The sequence below is a fragment of the Schistosoma haematobium genome, chromosome 1 (assembly GCF_000699445.3).
Source record: "Schistosoma haematobium chromosome 1, whole genome shotgun sequence".
Classification (NCBI taxonomy): Eukaryota; Metazoa; Platyhelminthes; class Trematoda; order Strigeidida; family Schistosomatidae; genus Schistosoma; species Schistosoma haematobium.
This window is the reverse complement of record NC_067196.1, coordinates 24720214-24743376: the sequence shown is the minus strand read 5'-3', so window position 1 is coordinate 24743376 and position 23163 is coordinate 24720214. Positions and strand designations below refer to the sequence as shown.

The 23163-nt window shown below is 40.5% G+C and overlaps 2 protein-coding genes across 4 annotated transcripts; one reads left to right on the top strand and one right to left on the bottom strand.

The window, feature by feature from the left end:
* The first annotated feature begins 224 nt into the window (after nt 1-224).
* MS3_00005840 (uncharacterized protein) lies at nt 225-12349 on the top strand. The gene is made up of 5 exons (XM_051213933.1): nt 225-416; nt 10226-10600; nt 10764-10949; nt 10990-11183; nt 12195-12349. Exons 2-5 carry the CDS (start codon nt 10297-10299, stop codon nt 12291-12293), a joined length of 783 nt encoding a protein of 260 aa, XP_051073511.1. The 5' UTR covers nt 225-416; nt 10226-10296; the 3' UTR covers nt 12294-12349.
* MS3_00005829 (uncharacterized protein) lies at nt 11016-22759 on the bottom strand. Of its 3 annotated transcripts, XM_051213920.1 has the most exons (5): nt 22379-22759; nt 22137-22319; nt 15702-15810; nt 12149-13588; nt 11016-11041 (listed from the first exon to the last, which is right to left on the bottom strand). In XM_051213920.1, exons 3-4 carry the CDS (start codon nt 15760-15762, stop codon nt 12876-12878), a joined length of 774 nt encoding a protein of 257 aa, XP_051073508.1. In that variant the 5' UTR covers nt 15763-15810; nt 22137-22319; nt 22379-22759; the 3' UTR covers nt 11016-11041; nt 12149-12875. The 3 variants fall into 3 exon arrangements, with proteins under 3 accessions (XP_051073508.1, XP_051073510.1, XP_051073509.1); XM_051213922.1 differs by lacking the exons at nt 11016-11041; nt 22137-22319 and having other exon boundaries at nt 12276-13435; nt 13469-13588; nt 22379-22432; XM_051213921.1 differs by lacking the exons at nt 22137-22319; nt 22379-22759 and having other exon boundaries at nt 12149-16879.
* Between the last annotated feature and the right edge of the window lie 404 nt (nt 22760-23163).

The window sequence follows — 23163 nt, the reverse complement described above, 5'->3', positions numbered from 1 at the left end:
CAGTTGAAAAATAGGTACTCAAGAGTACCAACGACAAAATTAATTGATAGAACAGTTAAAACGATACTCTAGTAGAATACTTTAACTGAAATAAATTCAATTAAAGTGAAAACAGCAGTCTTGATACGTATTAAACGATCAAAACAAAGAAATTTACTCAGTGAGGGAAAATACCACTGTCCTTTTTAAATAGCGCACGTTGAAATTCAAAATATCATAAAACATGGAGAGTTAGACTGAAATATAAATGATGAATGAGTGTGCGAAAATTGTTGTGCACTTAGTGTAAGAACAGATATCTTTCACATACGTACATTATTTGTTCACGAATACATGTGGCATGCAGTCAGTCTAAATGTATCGAAATGAGCTACCTTGTGAAGGGCGCTGCTAATAATCGGATGGTTACTTCGGGGGTTAGTTGTGATTTAATATGGAAGTGGGTTTTGTTGTCCTATTGAGTTCTACCACTTTTTATTTTAAATCTGCCTTTTTTCAAGTTAGTTTCCCAGTATTATCAGGTTATGCTCAGTGCTTCGTCCTTTCACAGTTGTAAACAATGTTCCACCAAGCTCAGTTTTCCATTGCAGATCTGCAACTGTATGAAGAGTAGCCACTTTCTGAAAAGCAGCGGTGAATCCGAAGATTTGCATAAATTTAATGGGAATTTCACAGAAGACCCCAGACTAGAAAGTTTTGTTATAAACCTAGCTAGGTACTAATATCTCGGGAATTTCCAGATCAAAACCACAAAACATGTGCTACTTATATGAAAAAGTTCTTCACTTTCACATTGGCTATTATTTATGCCTTCTAAAGAGGAACTTGACAACTTAAATTGTTTTATCCAAATGGGCCTCTTACACATGTACAGACGTTTTGCAAAACCATTTCTTGTATAAAGTAAGTAACGCTTATTGCCTGACTGAATATCTTACTCCGAATTAATAAACTACTGGATGTAAAGTATACTTATTTCGATACGCGCCCTTACTGACCTGTATGACCCTCACATCCAACACAGAACAAGTAGATCGGTCTACACATATGATTCTGGAGAAATTATGATGAGATTGAGCACTTTAAAAAGTCTCCATAAGAATTCCAGCGAGAGTATCATCTTGACAACATATTCGCTCAGGAACTATTGTTCCCTAAAAGATGCTTGATAAGTTCCCTCAAACTAATACGAAACCAATCTTTTCACTGATAAATTGGCGAGACTATAATTTATCGACGAACCAATCAGATATAAGATAACGAGTCACGAATTTGGGCGCGGAATTCATCCATACATTTGGCTAAATAGAGTTTTGGCATTATAGCTGATGCCAGTTCGTGATGAAAAACCTGAGTCTATTTTTTAACCCTAACCATCAACTGTAAATGGGAATTCTAACTGCTTTATAACCCTCATTTAGTCCTAATTAGTTGTTCACTCTCAAGGCCACTTCAGCGTCGCTCAAAAGTCGTCCGTAAGTTATAGTCTCACCGTTACAAAATATACAAGAATATTTGTTGAAATGACTTTCTATATGTTTGCAACAATATAGGTTATAGTGTTGAGCAATCATTTGGACAACAATGTTAGGTTCAAATCAGTTGTACTTTTAGTGGGATCTTGCGTAAAAGATACGAAATTTCCAGTTGCTTGTGATAAACATAATACGTGACTGCAAACTTATGTTATCGACAGTAACATGCAGCTGGAAAAATAGTAAAGTAAGCTTACAGTTCTGAATCAATAGTGACCATAAATCTATCATTCTACCTTTAAATTCGCTATTCATAAACTTTTAGTTAGGTTGCTTCCCTTGCGTGTATCTCATATTGAAATGATCACGCGCATCGTGGGAGATTGAGTACCTTAATCCATTAATCTATTTAGACCAGTTCTTACCAACTTCTAGGTTCAAGAACAAATTAGTTTACTGCAAAACATTTTGTGGCCTATAGATTTTTACAATTAATTTGTTGCCCAAATATCTGTAGATCTCACCCCCGGGTTATTATGCACCTCAACGGTTTCTTCCGATCATCACTGATCGTTTTCGTTATATTACAGATCTAGAACCAACTGTACGCAATTTATAAACTGGTTTTCAAATTTTGGGTAATGTTTATGGAACTGTTAGATTTACTTCTTTTGACAGTAGAAACCCAGTGTTCCGTTTATTAACACTACAGACTGCAGCAGTCTTTCAGAATATTTTTATCAAATGCAAGATCTTTTCGACATACATAGGTAACTCCACTGAATTTTCTGAGATGTCTGTATGATGAACAGATATATTTGAGGTACTTGCTAAATAGGAACCGCAGTTGGAGCTCTACTTACTAAATTCTCGGCTTCAGTCAGTCAGTAACAACGTAGGACTTGGTACGTACGTACATCAGTTCGAGTTGCCACACCACATTAGCACACAGATGTAGTGGTCGATTCGAATCCCGTAGTGGTAGAGGTAATAAGAGTATAAGCAGTAATCGGGAAAATTAGTGTCTAGAGATGTTATTTAAAGAGTATAATACAGTGAACTAAATTTGGGAAGAGAAAAAAAAGATACAAGGAGGAATAAGGAGATCAAAATTTGGGAGAACAAAAAGAGTGTATGCACCTGCGTCATTGTAAACGATTCTAAGCCATGTCATTCAGGGTCTCTAACCATCGGTTGCTATCATCTCGCGGTCCCCAACCAGGTAGTCTACACCTACCGACATGACTCAGTCCACTTGTCAGTGACTTCATGGACTTGTGCCATGTTTTGGTCTGGCCGCCCCTAGCTTTCTTCCAACCTACTCCTATACCACTGAACATCGCACGTCGAGGCAGTCGGTCGTTGGGCATACGTAACACGTGTCCCAGCCATCTCAACTGATGAAGTTTCACTACGTCATCAATTGATTTGCCATCCTTACCTAGTACCCGTTTTCTAACAACTGCATTACTTACTCGATGGTCCCACGATATACGAGCAATATTTCGAAGACACCTATGATCAAATACTAGTAACCCACGAATATCCTCTACTCTTACCGGCCATGTTTCACTGCCATAAAGTTGGACGGAACGAACTGCTGCGCAGTAAACCCGTCCTTTGGTTGATAGACAGATATCTCGCCTACGCCATAAATGACGCAAGTTGGTAAAAGCTAGTCGAGCCTTCTGTATCCGTGCTGAGATTTCGTCACACACCAGACCACAAGGGCTGATGAGACTTCCAAGATAAGTGAAGCGATCGACATGCTCAGTTACTTCACTCCCTATCATTAGTTCGGGTGCCAATGCAACTCAATCCTGAAGCAACATTTTGCATTTCGAGGGGAGAATCGCATCCCGAACATGCCTGCATTGTTGCTTAGAGTGGTCAGAAGAATCTGCATTTTGTCAGCGTCTTCGCCAAATAAAACTATGTCACCAGCATATTCTAAGTCAACAAGTGAACCTCCCGGTAGAAGTTCAACCCCTGTAAATTTAGATGAGGAGAGTGTTATCTCTAAAAGTACGTCAATGACAAAGTTGAACAAGAATGGGGAGATTGGACAGCCCTGACGAGCACCACTTGAGGTAATCAATTCTGATGACAGTTCGTCATAAGCTCTCACTCTACCAGTTGTGTTCGAGTAGAGAGCCTTTATAAGGTTAATGTACTTCTTTGGTACTCCTTTCAGTGACAAACGCTTCCATAGAACTTTACGATCGACAGAGTCGAATGCTGCTTTAAGATCGAGAAATACTACGATTGTGGGGCGTCTGAACGTGTGTTTGTGTTCTAGAACCTGACGTAGTGTGAATATGTGGTCTATACAACCACGTCCAGGTCGAAAACCAGCCTGATTTTCTCTAGTCTGCTCTTCACGAGATTTAGTTAGGCGTCGAAGTATTATTGAAGCTAATATTTTAGACACTATATTTGTCAAACTGATTCCTCTGTGATTGTCACAAGAGGATTTTTGTCCTTTCTTATAGACTGGCACAATCAGTGATTGAGACCAGTCAGATGGGATTACGTCCAGTTTCCAAATTCTACCTAAGACCTCAGTTAATCTCACTGCTAATACTGAACCATCATCCTTAAAAATCTCAGGAGTAAACCTGTCAGGGCCTGCTGCTGTCCCTCGCTTCAGATTTCCTATGGATTTTTCAACTTCGTAAAGAGACGGAGGACCTACATTAACTTGCCATTCAGGTTGACTAGAGATCGTGGGAAACCGAAGTGTGGCTGAAGGCCAGTTGAACTGATCCCTAAAGTGTTCTGCCCACCGATCCAATCTCCTGGATTGAGAATGTATAATATGTCCATCTTTCTCTGAGTGTTTCGCTAACAGTCGGTTTCCTAATACCGGTTTCCTTAACAAGTCTGAACAATTGTCTGCTATTACCTATTGCCGCTGCCTTTTCCATCTCTCTTGCTTTCGCTACCCACCACTGTTCACGATCATTGCGTAGACTTCTTGTCAGCTTGCGCTTAAGCTGACTCCGCTCTTCATTATGTTCAGAGCCAGGTGGAATGAGTTTCTGAGCATCTATCAGTGCGATAGATGCTGCTGAGATCCAGTGTTTCTCCCTAACCTTGTCCCGACCGTTGTTGCTACGTCGACGTGGTGGTCGGGCTTGCCTATCGTGATGAAGCAACCGAGCTATACTGGCTGGAACTACCGTTCCTCAAGGTCCTACCATGTCAGACAGGTCGGTTGAAGAGCGGTAAGACTAAAAGGAACAAACCCAAGGTCCGAAGGCGAAGTCGTACTGCTGACTGTACAGAGGTGTGACAGCAGTAAGGTGTTTCCTTCAGACAACCAGCATGACAGCGATTCTGCCTTCCCACAAGGAGGGGTGGGGTTAGAAAAGGTCGACCCTAAAAATGCACACCTCACCTTACCTCACGGATTTCCGTCTCCGGCGGTAAGGCCCTTTGAAGAACGGAGCTAACACGTCACAAACCTCTCACGAAAAGGCCGTGCGCGACCGGCCTCAAGCAGTTGTCCCTTGGGCACTGCGGTCACGCTCTCAGGTCACTGAGACCACCTCTAATCCAATTTCCTTTTCAGGTACCTCCAGAAGAACCCTTCCACGGTGTGGGCAACCGGGAAGTGATAACCGCCCTTATACCTCTAACAGCACCCAAGACCACTGTATTCATAATCAACCTTCCTTTTCAATTCCTATTATTCCTCCTACATCGACTTTCAACCCTAAACTTCCTCCTTCGGCTTCCTCCTCAAGTGTCACCATAGCCAACGATTCTAGTGCTCAAAACCCTGTCCCAAGTCTACTGAAACCTCGCTCCAAACTACACATTGGAGCCTTCAACGTACGCACCCTATGTCAAATCGGTCAGCAGGCTTCCTTGGCTAAAACCCTAGAGTCTCTTTCCATTGATGTATGCTGTGTCTCCGAAACACGCATACAGGATTCCAGTGTGGTCATTCACTTGACCTCACCTCGGCAAAACGGAGAGCCAACGAGATACACCCTACGTGTATCTGGTGACCCGATGGCCAGTTCTCGTGGACTGGCAGGTGTAGGCATAGCACTAAGCATGAGGGCGGAACAAGCACTGCTAGAGTGGATCCCCGTCAACAGTCGTCTATGTGCTGTTCGGCTAAACGGCTCCGTAAGAACTCGGAAGGATAGGGACACACGTCGTTGCCTTTTCGTCGTTTCTGCCTACGCTCCCACTGACTGCAACTCAGATGAAGTGAAAGATGAATTTTACAGAAAGCTGTCCGAACTTCTTCAGAAAGCTAAACGCTCAGACATAGTACTCGTAGGGGGTGACTTTAATGCTCAGATAGGTAGCTTAAACCAAACAGAAAGGCATTTAGGTGGACATTTTAGCATTCCGGTACAGCGAACAGATAATGGTGACCGTCTGCTGCAACTGTGCTCAGACAATCGCTTATTTTTAGCAAACACAAATTTTAAGCATAAGGAGAGACATCGTCTAACATGGCGACCCCTACACCAAACCAACGGTGGACTCAAATAGACCATATTGCCATCAGTCATCGTTGGAGAGGGTCGGTAGAAGATTGTCGCTCATTCTGGAGTACCTGCTTGGACTCCGACCACGCCCTAATACGGGCACGCATCTGCTTGCGCCTCACCGGACGCAAAAAAGCCACATTAAAAAGACCCATTAGAACTGAGTTGAGTAACGAGAAAACCAAGAATAGGTTCCAAGAACAACTGAGTTCACACTTAGGTAGTTCTGAAGACGAGGCTGACCCAGATGTTGCTTGAAAAGACATACAAGCAGCTGTGGAAGCAGCAGTGACATCTATTAGCGACTTAAACCACAGAGTTACAAAGAACCAGTGGATTTCTTCAAAGTCTATCACACTGATGGATTCTCGCAAACTCGTCCCATCAGGTTCCGAACATGATGAAGAGCGACAACAAATCAGATCTAGGTTAAGAAAAAGTCTAAGGAACGACCGTGAGCAGTGGTGGGCAACGAAAGCAAAAGAGATGGAAAAGGCGGCGACTATAGGGAACACAAGACAGCTTTACAGACTAATAAAAGAAACTGGAATTAATAAGTCAAGTGTAAGTGAGATTATATCGGAAAAAGGCGATACTCTCATCTGCTCCCAGTCCAGACGTTTAGAACGATGGGCGGAACATTTCAGAGAACAGTTCAGCTGGCCTTCAGCTACTCTACAACTACCCTCCATTCCCAGACAGCGTGAATGGAACATTGAAGTAGGTCCCCCAACTCTCGCTGAAGTTCAAAAGGCCATAGTTAATCTGAAACGAGGAAGGGCAGCTGGTCCAGATGGACTGGCTCCAGAAGTCTTTAAGGATGGTGGTCCAATTTTAGCGACTAGGTTGACTAATATTTTAGCTAAAATCTGGGAGTTAGACGTTATCCCATCTAACTGGTCACAATCACTTATCGTCCCAATATATAAGAAAGGGTCAAAATCATCCTGTGACGACCACAGAGGGATTAGTTTAACTAATATAATATCTAAAATACTAGCCTCGATAATTATCAGACGCCTAACTAAGACTCGTGAACTGCAAACACGAGAGAATCAAGCTGGCTTTAGACCTGGTCGTGGCTGCATCGACCACATATTCACCATTCGTCAGATTCTAGAACACAGGCATACTTATCGGCGTCCGACAATGGTGGTCTTTCTCGACTTAAAAGCAGCATTTGACTCGGTAGACCGCGAGATTCTGTGGCAGTGTCTGTCATTAAAAGGCGTACCTCAGAAGTACATAAACCTTGTGAAGGCTCTTTACTCGAACACTACTAGTCGAGTCAGAGCTTATGGCGAACTGTCATCTACCTTTGCAACCTCAAGTGGTGTCCGTCAAGGATGTCCACTTTCCCCATTTTTGTTTAACTTCATCATAGATCTACTGATGGAAATAACTTTCTCGTCGACTGAGTTCTCGGGTATTGATCTCCATCCAGGAGGTCCACTTATCGACTTAGAGTACGCAGATGATATAGTCCTGTTTGGTGAAGACGCTGACAAAATGCAGAGTCTTCTGGTAGCACTGAGCAACAATGCCAGGATGTTTGGAATGCGCTTCTCTCCCTCTAAATGCAAGTTGTTGCTTCAGGACTGGTCTGCGTTAACACCTGAACTAAGGATAGGGAGTGAAGTAGTCGAACGCGTTGACAACTTCACATATCTTGGAAGTCTGATCAGCCCTAATGGGTTGGTATCGGACGAAATCTCAGCACGGATTCGAAAAGCTCGATTGGCTTTTGCCAACTTACGTCACCTGTGGCGAAGGCGAGATATCCGTCTATCAATAAAAGGACGAGTATACTGCGCGGCAGTCCGTTCTGTTTTAATTTACGGCAGCGAAACATGGCCATTAAGAGTAGAAGACACTCGTAAGCTACTAGTATTTGACCACAGATGCCTTAGAAATATTGATGGCATCTGCTGGGATCACCGGGTAAGTAATAGTGAGGTTAGACGCAGGGTATTAGGGAATGATGGTAAATCAGTTGATGAGGTTATGAATCTTCATCGACTGAGATGGTTGGGCCACGTGTTACGTATGCCTGAACACCGATTACCACGACGTGCAATGCTATCCGGTATTGGAGATGGTTGGAAGAAAGTTAGGGGCGGCCAAACCAAAACGTGGCATCAGTGCTTAAAGTCACTAACTTGTAGTCTGAGCCATGTTGGTAGATGCAAACTACTTGGTTGGGGTCCGCGTGACTATCGTAACCAATGGTTGGAGACTCTTGGTGACATGGCTCAGAATCGATCACAATGGCGTCGGTGTATACACTCCCTGTCTTCCCTTAAACTAAGAGATTAAAATCGCTTCATATCTTTCTTTCTACGAACCAATTCTTTCTTCTTGTATCATATCTCTATATGCAATCTTCCTCTTATATATTACCACCTTTGACATAACCACTGCTATAAATCCGGTGTTCATCTTGTTGTGCTGATGCGGTATGGCAACCTGGACCGATGCACATACGTGCCTGGTCCTACGTTGTAGCTGACTGACCCTAACCTTGTGGTTTACCTTACTAGCAGACATCACTGCTGCTTCCACAGCTTTTCGGATATCATTCCATGCTGCCTCGGGGTGGGGATCACATACATGGCTGCGTAACTATTTTCCTAGTTGTTCCTGAAATATACTCTTAGCTTGACTATCATCAAGTAGGGCCCTAGGAGGTTGACTTGCAGCGTCTTTCCTACGTCCAGTAAGACGCAGACAGGTACGCGCTCGTACTAGAGCATGATCTGAATCTAAGCATGTACTCCAGAATGAGCGACAGTCTTCTGTCGAGCCCCTCCATCGGTGGCTGATAGCGATGTGATCTATTTGGGTCCAACGTTGGGACGAATTAGGGGGTCTCCATGTTAAAAGATGTTTTTCCTTATGCTTAAAGTTAGTATTTGCAAGGAACAGGCGGTTTTCTGAGCATAGCTGCAACAGACGGTCGCCATTATCTGTTCTTTGAGCCACGATGCTATAAGATCCACCCAGGTGTCTTTCCCTATCGCTTAGTTTACCTACTTGAGCATTAAAGTCACCGGCCATTATTACTACATCCGAACGCCTAGCTTTAGGGAGAAGGTTGGAGAGCTTTCTGTAAAACTTATCTTTTACATCATCTGAGCTGCAGTCAGTGGGAGAATAGGCAGAGACGACGAAGAGGCAACGACGAGTGTCCCTATCTTTCTGGGTCCTTACTGTTCCGTTCAGTTGGACAGCGCACAAACGACTGTCTACTGGGATCCACTCTAAGAGAGATTTTATTCGGATGAACTGGTGCAAAGAATTGTATCAATAAGTGTGTGCTTAGCTATAGAGAGGTTTCTTATTCCATGACATATTCAGATAATCACCTACAATACACATACGGCTACTAGTTTCAACTATATATATATATATCACTAAATTCTATAATTTAATACTTAATGACTGATCTATATCGACCTTTTTTAGAAGTTCCTCATCTGTAAGATCCTTTCTATAGGTTCTACAAGCAACCAACATAGATTATTAGTGGTGTGGATCACTGTAAATCCCTTGGTAAAATACTAAGTGCAGAGGTAACCAATTAACATGACAAAGTAAACTGTTACACAACCATAGGTCCACAATACACCAATGAAATTAGGACGTCACCATGAACGGTCGATTTTGCGGAAGAGTTCCAGACGTTTACTGTACATTTTATTTATTTGAACACAAATATTAGTACAAAGGGGCACCAAATACATATACGCCACACAATAACAATCAGAATGTTAAGTGCGCATTCGCATATATATATTAAACATCTTCTAGGAAAAAGTTATGCTGAAAAAAGGATCTTTTAGCAGAAATTTTTGAGAAAGAATATGCCTAGGGAAGACTCCACAAGTCTTGAGAGAACCCAGCGTAGATGCCCATCGTCTGAATCCCTCCGAATGTATTGCTTAGGTTGAATCATCGTTTCTGGAACCTACCTCTGTTGGTCTCATTATTGTCTGGAAGATCAAATAAGCAAATATTTAAAATCACTTCTCATTTTTCAATGAGAACCTAGTTGTTTTTAGGTTACTTCATGCAAAAGATGAGTCTTGTCACCAAATTATGTATTTATATGTTCACAGTTCTTGTTCTTTTAAACTTTGATAAGAACTTTGTGTTATATGTCATCTTTATTCGCTAGTTACAATTAAAAAAACATTCACAAAATGTTTCATCGGCTATCAATCTTTTTGAACCCTGTAGGTATATTCCAAACCACTATACTGTGAATCACTGACTGATTTCTGCTGTACTCGAATTGCTGCCAGTGCTCAATGGACTTAACTTGTTCAATCTGCCTTAATGTCTTGTTCAAACCAGTTCATCTCCCTTGCAATCACCAATTCTGCAAGGACTGCATAGTTCAGGCTTTAAACTTCACTGCATATCAATGTCCTATTTGCAGATACAGACTTTCAAACTGGCTACGGAGAGTAAAAGATATAGATTCAGTGATTTCCGAAAGTAAAGAAAATGAAATTCGAAGCCTTTTTCCAAATTATTATAATGCCAAGGAATCGGGAATGTCTCCTTCCTTGTCTGAATTTGAAATCAAAACCCTTGCAGCGAAAAATACAGGTGTGGTTGGTTTTTTGTTCAAAAAATCGACGTTAATGTTTGTTAACATTTATGTGAGACGATTTATATGTTGTTTTCTTGAGGAAGTGAAGGTAACATCTTTGTAGTTACATTACATTAATTTTTGGAAAATCTTAATTATTTGTATTAATTGCCATTTCAGATCCTATTCCAAACTGTTTTGCCGAGCCAGGAGATGTGCATGATTATTATATGAAAGAGATCGAGAAGTATTCACATTTACGTTCTTTAGAAGATAAAGAAAATGAAGAAGCTTCCTTAGCACTAGCTGCTCAGCTCCTATTTGAAGATGGTCTTAACTCGCCAGCAGATGACATTTTACCCTTTGGTAGGTCGCCAGTTGGTATTGATGCATACATAAAAATCAGAGTGCCAGAATAATAACCATCACATTGAAAATAACCTTACACCCATTGCTTCCTCCTCATCCAGAAGTAAAGGAATAAAGAAAAAGTGCGGAAGAAAGCAAAATAAGAAAGCGACAAAAACAAGTAAAACATTGTTGGATTACGCTATCAATACAGCTAACGTCGGACTCAAACCAGAAGTTGCGAATGAACAGGTACACTTGAATTTTGTTTCCTTAGAATTTTAATTGACCAGCGATAGCCTCTAAAGATCTAGACATCAATTTCATAATTTAAATGACGATTTGGGAAATTTAGCCAGAAAGTTAAACATTGCTCATCAGGAAAACGGTCTAAACAGTAATTATCACTATAAAAAAACTAATTCTGCTAACAGCTAACTCAAATATCAGTTTGAACTATGCGATTAGTTGCTCGACCGATTTCAGTTAACCCCCTCTACCCAGTACCTAGCTGTAGACTAGGGTTTTGATATTAGCCTATTTATTTTAAGCCAGATTCGGATTGCTGTTTCAGTTAAGTATTCTTGAGTAGCTTAAGCTCTGATTTGAAAGATGTCTTCAATTAGTCCCGATCAAAGCACCCGTAGTGTGGTTCAAAACCACAATTCAATTTAAGTGTTCTGACAATTGCACTCAGATTATAGCTGCATCCTTCATGTGATAGTTAGACTCGTCAATTGTGATCACCCAGCCAAACTTTGTTCGACGGAACATTCGTTCTTTGAAACTCTGCCATACCAAACAGGTTGGTTTGATATCAGGAAATTTAAGGTCTTAGCTTTTGTTTGAGTCATTCTCTCTATGTACATCTGTGACTTGTGGTAGTGTCACTGAACCACAAAAGCAGACAGTTTGTAGGGATCTCACTCATGGGTCCCAAACAGATGCCTAGTATTCCTTATTCCTCATCGGTTCCTTAGCAGACAGCTAATTAAAGCAATGTTCGCAAACCCAATAGTCAGGTTTTAATTTTTGTAGATTGAAGATCTTTCTTACTATCTTTAATCATCAAATTTAGTCGTTTGTTTGTGCTTAAATCATTGTGGGACTGAATTAGATGGATCACTAATTCATTCATTATTTCCTACTTGCAACTAGCATAATAGCAGGCAAATCGGAAAAAGTATGAGACATAACTGAAGAACTAGTTTGCCTACGTGTAATAGGACTTCCGGCTGATACATTTTTTTCCACTTTATATAGATTTTGTGTGATGAGACATTTGCTCGGAGGTTGCAGATTAAATATTCAAAACTGTTGGATAACATGGAAGAGCATAAACGTCTGAAAGGTAGAAAATAATATTCTTGATAATTTTGTGATTATCTGTGTAACAATTAAAACAATATTTAACGCTACTTTATTTTGTCATGCAAGATAAATACAGTGTTCATATTGTATAGAATTAAACCAAATGAACATAATTATCTATAAAAGTTAATTTCCCGAAGAACAATCCGCAACTTACGACTTCTCAACTAACTATGTACTTGTCGAGATGGTCAACACTCATTAGACCCATGCTATCTAATTAACATTCGAAAAGGACCAACTTTGAGCGTATTGTATTGAAGGTTGATAGTCGGAAGTATATTTAGAGAGCTTTTATGCGTATACTTGCGTACCATTTACAATGAACATAGAAATAATCTTTGTCATATCATAGGTCTTTAACAACTTGCTTTTAACTGGTTGTTACTTGGCTCCCAGAACTATCATGATGACTTACTGTAAACATGAACTTTTTATATTATAAAGCTCTGGGGACTATTCGATCGCAAGTGAAGTTGTGATATTCTTAAGTCTGAAAACCGTAAGGGGCAAAAATACTGAGCGTATAAAAAAATCAGCTGCAGATAAAACAAGTGAATGTTACAAAGTTCTTCAGGAATAGCGTTCATATCGTACGATGCAGTTTTTGTACATATAGACAGAAAAGTACATGTATAACCATCTGAACCAAACTAACTGTGATTTATGACTTATCATACTGAAATAAGGGACGTACAGTAATCGGAAAGGTGAACAAATGAAGTTCTCTTTAAGTAAAATAGAAAAGAATAGATCAATTAAGAAACAATATTTACGTAAAATGGAAACACTTTGTAGGACAAATAGTTGGGGAATAAGTTGGTCTCTACACGCTTTTTTTAAGACTTTTGCAAGTACACAGTGGTTTCTGTGTCCACTTACACCAAATTCGTCGAAACTCACCACAGAACGAGAACGGAACTTATGACATGTTTGACAGACAATATCAATTAATTCCTCTGTTGGCCAAAATGAACTAGGATCATCCTCAAATGTATCTGAATCAATAATGGTTGAACGTCGGATTCCCAATTTCTTCACTGCAACGTCCAGTTCACGCTTCCTTTCATGACCAACTCCACCATAATTCCCAGTGGTAAAGCACAGCAGGTCGACGTTGTATCCGCTATTTACTAATTTCAGTATAGTCGGGGCAAAGAACATACATTCATCATCTGGATGCGCAGTGACGATGAGGACTGGCTGTTCTATATTTGTCCGTTTAATTTGAGCAAGAAGTAAAAGGCACAGCCATAAAATGAATGTGAATATGTTCACCCCAATAACTGTAAGAGAAATGTTTTATCATAAACCAACGAGATAGTAGGCATGGAAAACAAAGTTATGTGATTCACATTACCTAGCTATAAAATATAAAGAATCCGTGTTCATCCATACTTCTGTCCTCGAGAAGTACATTCTGTATCTTTGAGTAACTAGTTTCATATTTTCTGTGTTCAAGAGCCAAAATTCATTTTTTACCAGTGAAAGATAAAGTGTCTTTGGCTCCAAGGGGTCACATGACACCTAATTAAACTGGCGTTAATCAGTAAGTATGAAATTACTTCCACTAAAAGCATTTTGGTTCCGTTTCATAAGTGCTAATTGATCATGTAAACAAAAGTTACTCGATAAGTTATTGACCAAACATTTTTACAATGTACGGAAGAAATATATTACGATTAGAGTACACTCAAAGTGCATAACCAACCACATTTTGTCAGCCTAACAAATTTCATTCTTGTTATCTCCAAGTGGTAATGAGCTAAGATAGCGTTTAGTATACTTTATTATGTTCAGTTACTTGGGTCAGTTGTGAGATAGTAACTCACTGATGACAATGGTGGATGTGTCGCTCGATTTCGTGGATTAGTTGAAGTTAGACATTAACACCGTTGGATGCCGGCTCAGTGGTCTAGTGGTTAAGTGCTCGCGCGCGAGACCAGTAGACCCTGGGTCCGAACCCCGCGAGGCGGGATCGTGGATGCGCACTGCTGAGGAGTCCCACAATAGGATGGAACGGCCGTCCAATGCTTCCAGGCTTACCATGGTGGTCTAGCATCGATTGACTCATGATCTCAACAATTGAAATTATTTAGAAGTTATTAGTTGTAAGTGTAAGGACATGTAATTCGATCTTTAGGTTTAAACGATAATGCAGAATTCGGTACTTAGGCAGACTGATTTCATATCAAATTATGCCTTGAAAATAATTAGTAAACAGAAGTATTTGGAAGACTAAGTTGCGATAGGCTGTTTTTCCTTAATACGGGCATTTAGTAAGTAAGCAACTCATAGAAAACTTGTTAAACTGAAGAAGTACAGTTCATAGTATCTACACTTCAAGTGTATGTACTGTCGACCGTACGTCTACTTGAGATCGACCTTTAACTCCAGTGCCCCTAAATGATCTGGTACGGCCGGGAGTGGGGAGAGTCAGTTTCCCTCGAAATACTCTCACAAGGACACGCGTATACAACCATTGCCAGGGAAGTCCTACTCACTGCCTTATCGTGGCGGGGGTGTTGTTTACGAAATTGAGAAGACAAAAGGTGAATTTCCAGCTCTTTAACCGGGTCGGTGGATACAGAGAGTCCACCAAGAGGAGTTGGAAAACCCTGATTCCAAACCAGTGGTGTACATTAGCTCCAGGATCCTAAGGAAACAAATGGTGTATGAATCTATTATTGGTCACCAGGTACCATGGGAGAGCATCTAGTTACGTCGCTCCACTGCCTTGTGGATTAAACTTTAGGTCAAAGGCTCGGAGTGGGCACCCGGGCAGCATCCCAGCTCTAAGATGATTTATGTGGCGCATATCTGTTCGGTGCCTCGTTGTACCATTGTTTATGTGTTCAAACAAAGAAATGAAACATTTAAATCCAGTATTGCAGACTAAACATCACAGGCTTTTAGAGATAATCATATGAATAGTTAAAGTTGATTTTGAAATCATTTAGGCAATTGACTGTTGGAATTATCAGTACACGAATAAAATTAATTACAATTGAGAAAATTAGTATAGAGAAACTTCAAAGTGCGGTGCTAATGTAAACACTAGGTTGAATAAAAGATAGGAAATTGAAAGGATGTTTGACAGTCTGATTATATTATGCTATGTTGCTATTGAGGTGCTTAAAAACTAGGCTAGCGAGGATCTACAGAAGGACGTGTCGATGCATGTCTTCTGTAGACAATACTAATTTTATTAGTTTGGGGGACGAAATCTTGTAGTTTGCTTGAGACGGACCACATATTCAGCGAGAATAGGAATGATACATTTCCTTTTCATGTGATAATTTTTCTACTCATTGGGATATTACAAATATATTATTTCCTTTTCATTTATTATTGTTCTAAAATTTTCTAATTCAATAAATGTTATTTTAAGAAACTTACATAAAATTATCCACAGCATCATTTGGTTAACTTGCATCAAAACAGTGGTGGTCATTGTCATTAACTCTTACTGAACCGTCTGGACTTTTGAGTCCTTAAAGATAGCAATCTATAGTGATGAAAAGACAAGAAGCTAGTTGATTTGTGAAGTGATCATTTTTAAGCTGTCGAGTCAACAAAGGCTACCTGGGAAACGAAAGTGAATTCCACTATGGGGAATGGAATTATTTAAGGAAATAACACTGACTACTTTCTATTTACACTAATCTGACATAACTGAAGGTACGACGATTAAGCTTACCAAAAAACCAAGAATCTTACTACCTGAAATATATGATCTTTATTCACATTGAGGATTACATAGTGGATGTAAATAAAATTTCGGATAATAGTTTTTGGTGTAAGTGACAGTCATTCTGAAAGAAAGACAGGACTTGGAATTTAACGTAGCTGGACTGGAAAAGGTGTTAATTGAGACAAATATGTATTGTCTGAAGACCATATATTTTGGATGATACTCTCCGTCTTCCTAAATTAAAATAGATGTGACAATATGCAGCTCAATGGATAAACGATGAGTGCATTATTCAGTAGGCCACCGCCCTACCGATTGAGGTTTTAGGATATTTTACAGGGCTTTTTTGTTCTTAACACTATCTTCCCACTATATCTATTGTACTGAAACATTCAGTTCGACCGTTCGCCACATAAACTACATTTTTAAGTGTTAGCGGGACATAGACTGGATTAAAGCGTGCTCAATGCACGATTGCTTTGGTGCACGCTGATTGGCTAATTCTTATCCAATCAGCACCAGTCGATAGTTGGAGAATACTATAGAATCTCCTCATGTAAAAGTCAGTCAGTCAGTAACAACGTAGAACTTCGTACGTACGTACATCAGTTCGAGTTGCCACACCACATTAGCATAGAGATGCAGTGGTCGATTCAAACCCCGTAGTGGTAGAGGTAATAAGAGTATAAGCAGTAATCGGGAAGATTAGTGTCTAGAGATGTTATTTAAAGAGTATAATACAGTGAAATAAATTTGAGAGAAAAAAAGAGACAAGGAGGAATAAGGAGATCAAAATTTGGGAGAACAAAAAGAGTGTATGCACCTGCGTCATTGCAAACGATTCTGAGCCATGTCATTCAGGGTCTCTAACCATCGGTTGCTATCATCTCGCGGTCCCCAACCAGGTAGTCTACACCTACCGACATGATTCAGACCACTTGTCAGTGACTTCATGGACTTGTGCCATGTTTTGGTCTGGCCGCCCCTAGCTTTCTTCCAACCTACTCCTATACCACTGAACATCGCACGTCGAGGCAGTCGGTCGTTGGGCATACGTAACACGTGTCCCAGCCATCTCAACTGATGAAGTTTCACTACGTCATCAATTGATTTGCCATCCTTACCTAGTACCCGTTTTCTAACAACTGCATTACTTACTCGATGGTCCCACGATATACGAGCAATATTTCGAAGACACCTATGATCAAATACTAGTAACCCACGAATATCCTCTACTCTTACCGGCCATGTAAACTATAAATATACTGACGTTTTTCCCTATTGTGCTTCTTACTTTCATCTAACCTTGTTATTTGGAATATAATCTCTTTCCTGTTCAACCGTGTTCTGATTTGGGGTCTTGTCGAGTGATTTGGTGGCCAAGAATACTAAGCAATAGGAATAGCTGGGTTATCACCGTAAGAAAGAGATTGTAACATTAAGAGACTCTAAAGAAAGCGAAGTCATGAGCGGTCCCCATCGAAATAAGAGAATATCATGGCGTCAGCTTTACCTGAATAGCATAAACGTGTTTGCTTTAATTCAATGTCTTACAAAAAATCCCATCACCTAGTACAAAGAAGGAAACAGGATTCCACGTGTATACTGTATTTATATAAACTATGACTCACTAGGTTTTAAATGCACACATTATGATGGACATAGGATTTATACCAAGGGAATATAGTCGACTGCGCAAGTTAGTTTTCCATAAATTGGTAAGATGATCCAGTATTTTCTGCTTTTTGCATACCTTAAAGAAAGTTCTATATTTCACCCAATATTTTCCTAGGTCGGTTGCTCGGCATATTATAGTCCTCCAAGAAATCAAGGATATCCAGAACGGCGGCACATGAAACTCCTCGTTGTATCGTGGCACAAGTCCATGAAGTCACTGACAAGTGGACTGAGTCATGTCGGTAGGTGTAGACTACCTGGTTGGGGACCGCGAGATGATAGCAACCGATGGTTAGAGACCCTGAATGACATGGCTCAGAATCGTTTGCAATGACGCGGGTGCATACACTCTTTTTGTTCTCCCAAATTTTGATCTCCTTATTCCTCCTTGTATCTTTTTTTTCTCTTCCCAAATTTATTTCACTGTATTATACTCTTTAAATAACATCTCTAGACACTAATTTTCCCGATTACTACTTATACTCTTATTACCTCTACCACTACGGGATTCGAATCGACAACTGCATCTGTGTGCTAATGTGGTGTGGCAACTCGAACTGATGTACGTACGTACGAAGTTCTACGTTGTTACTGACTGACTGTATCGTAAATGTAAATGTGTCATGTAAAGCTTAGCTGTTCATAAGCTTAGGTTGAGCACATTAACATATAAAGCGCCTATAAAAAGGCAGTAAAGAAGACAAAGTAGTGGTTTGTATCAAGGCCGGGTACTAAAAGTGCTCTCGGCCGAGGGCATGAGTACAAGTACTTGATGAAAGTGGGTGGTGAGTGAAAGAACAATGAGCCGATATATTTGATACGTCCTCTTTTTCTTTTTACCAAATCTGGACAACTCAGAGGACATACCAATTGAGTAAAAAAGCCAAGAATGAACAAACTACTCGTAACATACAAGTTATCACGAAGTCATCAATTCTTGGGACCTGTTATCAGAAGAAGTACAAAAACAAAGAGGGCAGTGGTATTTTCCATCGTTAAGTAAATCTCTTAGTATTCTTTGAATTCGTAGGTGTAAAGGCTTTTTTGTACTTGTTTGAGTCGGAGTTTTGTTTCCAGTTACAGTAACATACAAATCTCAGCTTTTTGTATTCAGTGTCTATCACCTTTAAAGCCTTAAAAGACTTATTCTACAGACCAGTTTTTTTCTCTGAGACCACTAAACAATTTTATGGCGCAAGTAAAACTTCGTTGTGGCAGACACGCATGCTTTTTTCTCGGTCAAGGATGGAATGAAATATGACAACTGCAACAAGCGGTATCACAACGTAAGCACCGGACTCACGCCGACTGCATGTAAAAGGTGCCGCAAGCCACTACACGTTGGTTGCGCAAAGCATGCTGTTCATGATTCTTGAGCTAGTGAACATAGCTAGTTTTAGAGTTGAATTAAACGACCAGGGTGGACCCCAATAGCGTAGCTGATAACGAACTCACAGATGTAGGCTTGGTCACCACACGAAAAATTGTGTTGAGAAGAAACAAATTATAGGGAGCTCTAAGATATGTGAGTCGACAGTTTCAGCTCCAGATCCACATATCAATGCAAAACAGATTATTGAGGAACAAAGCCTGAGCGGTGTAGACGATGTGATCAAGAGACGTATTAAAGTCAATGAATGGCTTACAGCTACACCCAGAAAAAGAAAAGTAAGGAAAGGAGTGAGACCTTTGCGTCTGACGCCAAATTGAACTGCAGGGACGGGACTTTAGGAAACAAAGCTTCACAGCTTGTTAAGATGGATCTCGTTGATAGGTCAGTCATTCTTCATAAGTAAATAGAATCTTCCGAAAAGGAACGCAAGGCTGGGTTTGAACACGAACTAAGCCACATGCAATTCTTAATAAGTAAGCTACTTCCTGTAACAGTAGTAGGAGTTAGCATCTATAAGCTTTGTAGAATGGGAGAAAAAGTGAGTTCTGGAAGTACACAGAAAAACCGCCTCTTGAAAGTTACCCTTGTTTCTGCTGAAGAAAGAAACCTAATACTGGAGAACGCACGCAAACTTACTGGATCCGGAATACATGTCGGTGAGGGTCTCAGCCTAGTTGGTCGTGTTAAGAGACGGTCGGCAGAGGTAGAAATAAATGAGCGCCTCCGGAGGTGAAAAAACCTTTTACCTAAGGGTGGATGACTTTCTCCTAAGCAAACTTAAGTCCTCGTGTAATAGGAGTAAAAGCCTTATAAAGGCAACTTAAATGCACTGTCTACAAGTTGGGGAAACTTAGTGATAGGACGATCAATATCATTTGGTTGCAAATTGTTAGAAACCACAATCGCATTAGCTTTATTCCAGCACATTAGAGATCCCATTAGATATGACCTACAAAACTGCTCATCTCTCTTGGACCTAATCTTCACATACGGGGACAATGTCAGTCAAATAACTTCCCTCCCACCTTCATGGAGAAGTGATCACGAGGTCATCTTATTCAAGTTCATGGCTGAGATGGTCTGTCAAAAAGTTGCGCCGGCTCCGTCCTAATATATGGAAGACAGACATGAAGGCGATCATCTCTGCAACGCCGGCTGAGGCATGGACCCCTTTCCGGCAGTTATAAAATCAAGCAACTCAACTATTTATGCCCTAGACAGTTCCAAAGAAGAAGGGGGACAGCCATCCCTGGATAGACCGGCATATTGGATGTTTACTAAGACAGAAATGTTGGAACAAATCCATCAGCCTTGGCACAAGTTGGTCTGTTCTGCAATCAAGCAGTCTAAGAGACTATTCTCGTGCATACATTACAGAACAAGGACGCAGCATTGGATCCCCAACCTAATTACGAAAGGGAGTGGATCTGAAATGGTAAAGGATGATCAGGACAAAGTAGAGGATATGGCAAACTATTTTGGGACAGTTTTCACTCAGAAGTCTCTTCTGGACAAAAAACTATACCCAAATACAAAGTCAAAAATGGTCTGCTCACTGTGAACTTCGATCAACACGATGTACTTAATGCTCTTGACACGGAGAAGTCAATAGATCAGGATGAACTACACCTTTAAATGTTGAGATAAATTCCGCAATATATTGCTGCCCCATCGACTACGATATCCAATATGTCACTTAGCCAAGGTGAGTTACCTACGGACTGGAAGGACAAAACTGTCATTCGTATACACAAAACAGGATCAAGACAACTTCCATCAAACTACAGGACCTGTCAGCCTCACCACTGTCGTAGTTAAGATACTGGAAAGAATAGTCAGAAAGACCATAACAACATTCGTGGAAGCCAAACAACTTGTTAAACAGCGGACAAAATGGTCTTAAGAAAGGTTTATCTTGCACAATAATTCTCCTTATAGCAAGAGAGAAATGGATAGAGGCTCTAGATAATGGAAAGTCAGTGGATGTTGTCTAAATATACTTTAGCAAAGCATTTGATAAGATGCCAAAACTGAAGCTGGAAATTTTAAGCATTGCCGGATCTCCTGGAAGACCGTAGACAGAAAGTAAGGATAAATTCCTTGAAACCAGTACCTAGTGGAGTACCGCAAGGCTCTGTCCTAGGTCTTTTACCTTTTATACTGTATGCAAATGAACTGAGTATAGTTGAGTCCCCAATGCTACTATACGCTGATGATGTAAAAACCTGGCGAGGAATAACAAGAGACACAGATGCATGCGCACTTCGGGCAGACCTGTATATTTTGATTAACTGGCCTAAAAATGGCTGACGTCTATCAACGTGGCCAAGGGTGCCCACATGTACATTGGGGATGCAAAGGTAAATAGGTACAGCATAGTGGGGAGTGCCTGTACCCATGGTCCGGTCTCAAATATTTTGGGATGACAGTGAGTCATGACCTTAATACCACGGCTAACTGCTAAGGGGTTCAGAGCCCTAATGCTTTCAAGACGGATAATCGCCAAGTTAGATACTACCATGTTCACTACAGTATACACAACCTTAGTGAGAACTAAACTTGTAAACTACGCTCAGGCTGAAAGCCCCTGTTTAAAAAAGTGACTCGGATGTTCTGGAAAACGTTCAGAGGGCAGCTACCCATGCCACAACTCCAGAGTTTACTATATACAGAGCGGTTTGAAAAACTAGACCTACCGCAGATTAAGAGGTGATCTGGTTTTGATGTATAGAATGCTAATAAATGATTTTGGACATAATATACCCTCTCTTTTTCCTCCTACCAGACTGAGACAACTCAGAGGACATAGCAGGCGATTAGAAAAGCCAAGAACGAAAAAAATACTCGTGACATACAGGCTTTCGCACCGAGTCATCAATTCTAGGCACCTGTTACCCGAAGCAGTGGTGTCCTCACCTTTAATTGACTCATTCAAGAGAAGACTATACACTCATAGAAAAGGAATAATGTAGGCCCTAGGCCTTCTGTCCTTACTACAAAAATCTGGATTTGAAATCTAAAATCTAGTTGCAAAATTGTCACTAAGTAATTTTAAAACTGATTAAGTCACCTGTAGTACTCCTATAGGATTATGGGGACAGGTTTAGTTTAGCCAGTCGAGTGTCATACGGGAGCTTTGCCATTCCGGGAATCAGTTTATTTGCAGTTCTTTGGACCGTTTTCAACACTGTTATCTTTTTAAGGCAAAGACTAGCAGCTCTTATCAAGTACTCGAGTTTAGTACGAACGAATACTGTATAAAAATTCAAAAAGGTTTCAGCATCGATATGGCTAAAGGTTCTACATACTGACCATAGGGTTCTAAAACCTTTGGCGGACTTCGAACGACAGTGTGCAGTAATTTTTAAATCTTGACTCTTAAATGATTGTATCTGAACAACAGGTAGCTTACTGTCATTCCTCGTGTGTGTATCTGTACCTCGGTGACCAATATGCATTGTAATGCACGCAGAAGCATTTTTCTGCAACTGCCAAATTTGAAACCATTTATCGTTTCCCCGGGTTGTTTTGGAACTCCAAACTATCACCTTTACATTTTATCGCTCTGCATACCTTGATATCGTCAGCATATAACAAAACTGATGATGATAGGAGACTAGGAGAGTCCCTTACTTACAAGAGAAGCAACAATGCCCCCAAAGCTTTACCCTGAGACACCATAATAGGCACAGTTTCTTAGCCGGACAACATTGAGTTCACCCGTACCTAACTAGGAATTCCTTTATCCACATTAATAAATTGCTTTCAATCTCGACATTACTTAACTTCTATAACAGCCGGTTGTGAGGAACTTTGTCAAAAGCATCACTGTAGTCAATGTAGACTACATCTAAAGGTAACTTTTGATCTTCAAGAGCTCACCAGCTTTCACGGGCTACCAATAAGTTAGTGAGATATGAATAACCTGTTTTAAAACCATGCCGCTTTTCAGAAAGAATCCGAGTTTTGTCGAAATACATAAAAAACTGAATAATTATTTTCAAAAATCCTAACAACCACGCTGGTTAGAATTGGGGGTTGACAGTTCTCAGGTTTATGTTTCGTGCCTATTTTGAAGACGGGATTCACTATGGCAC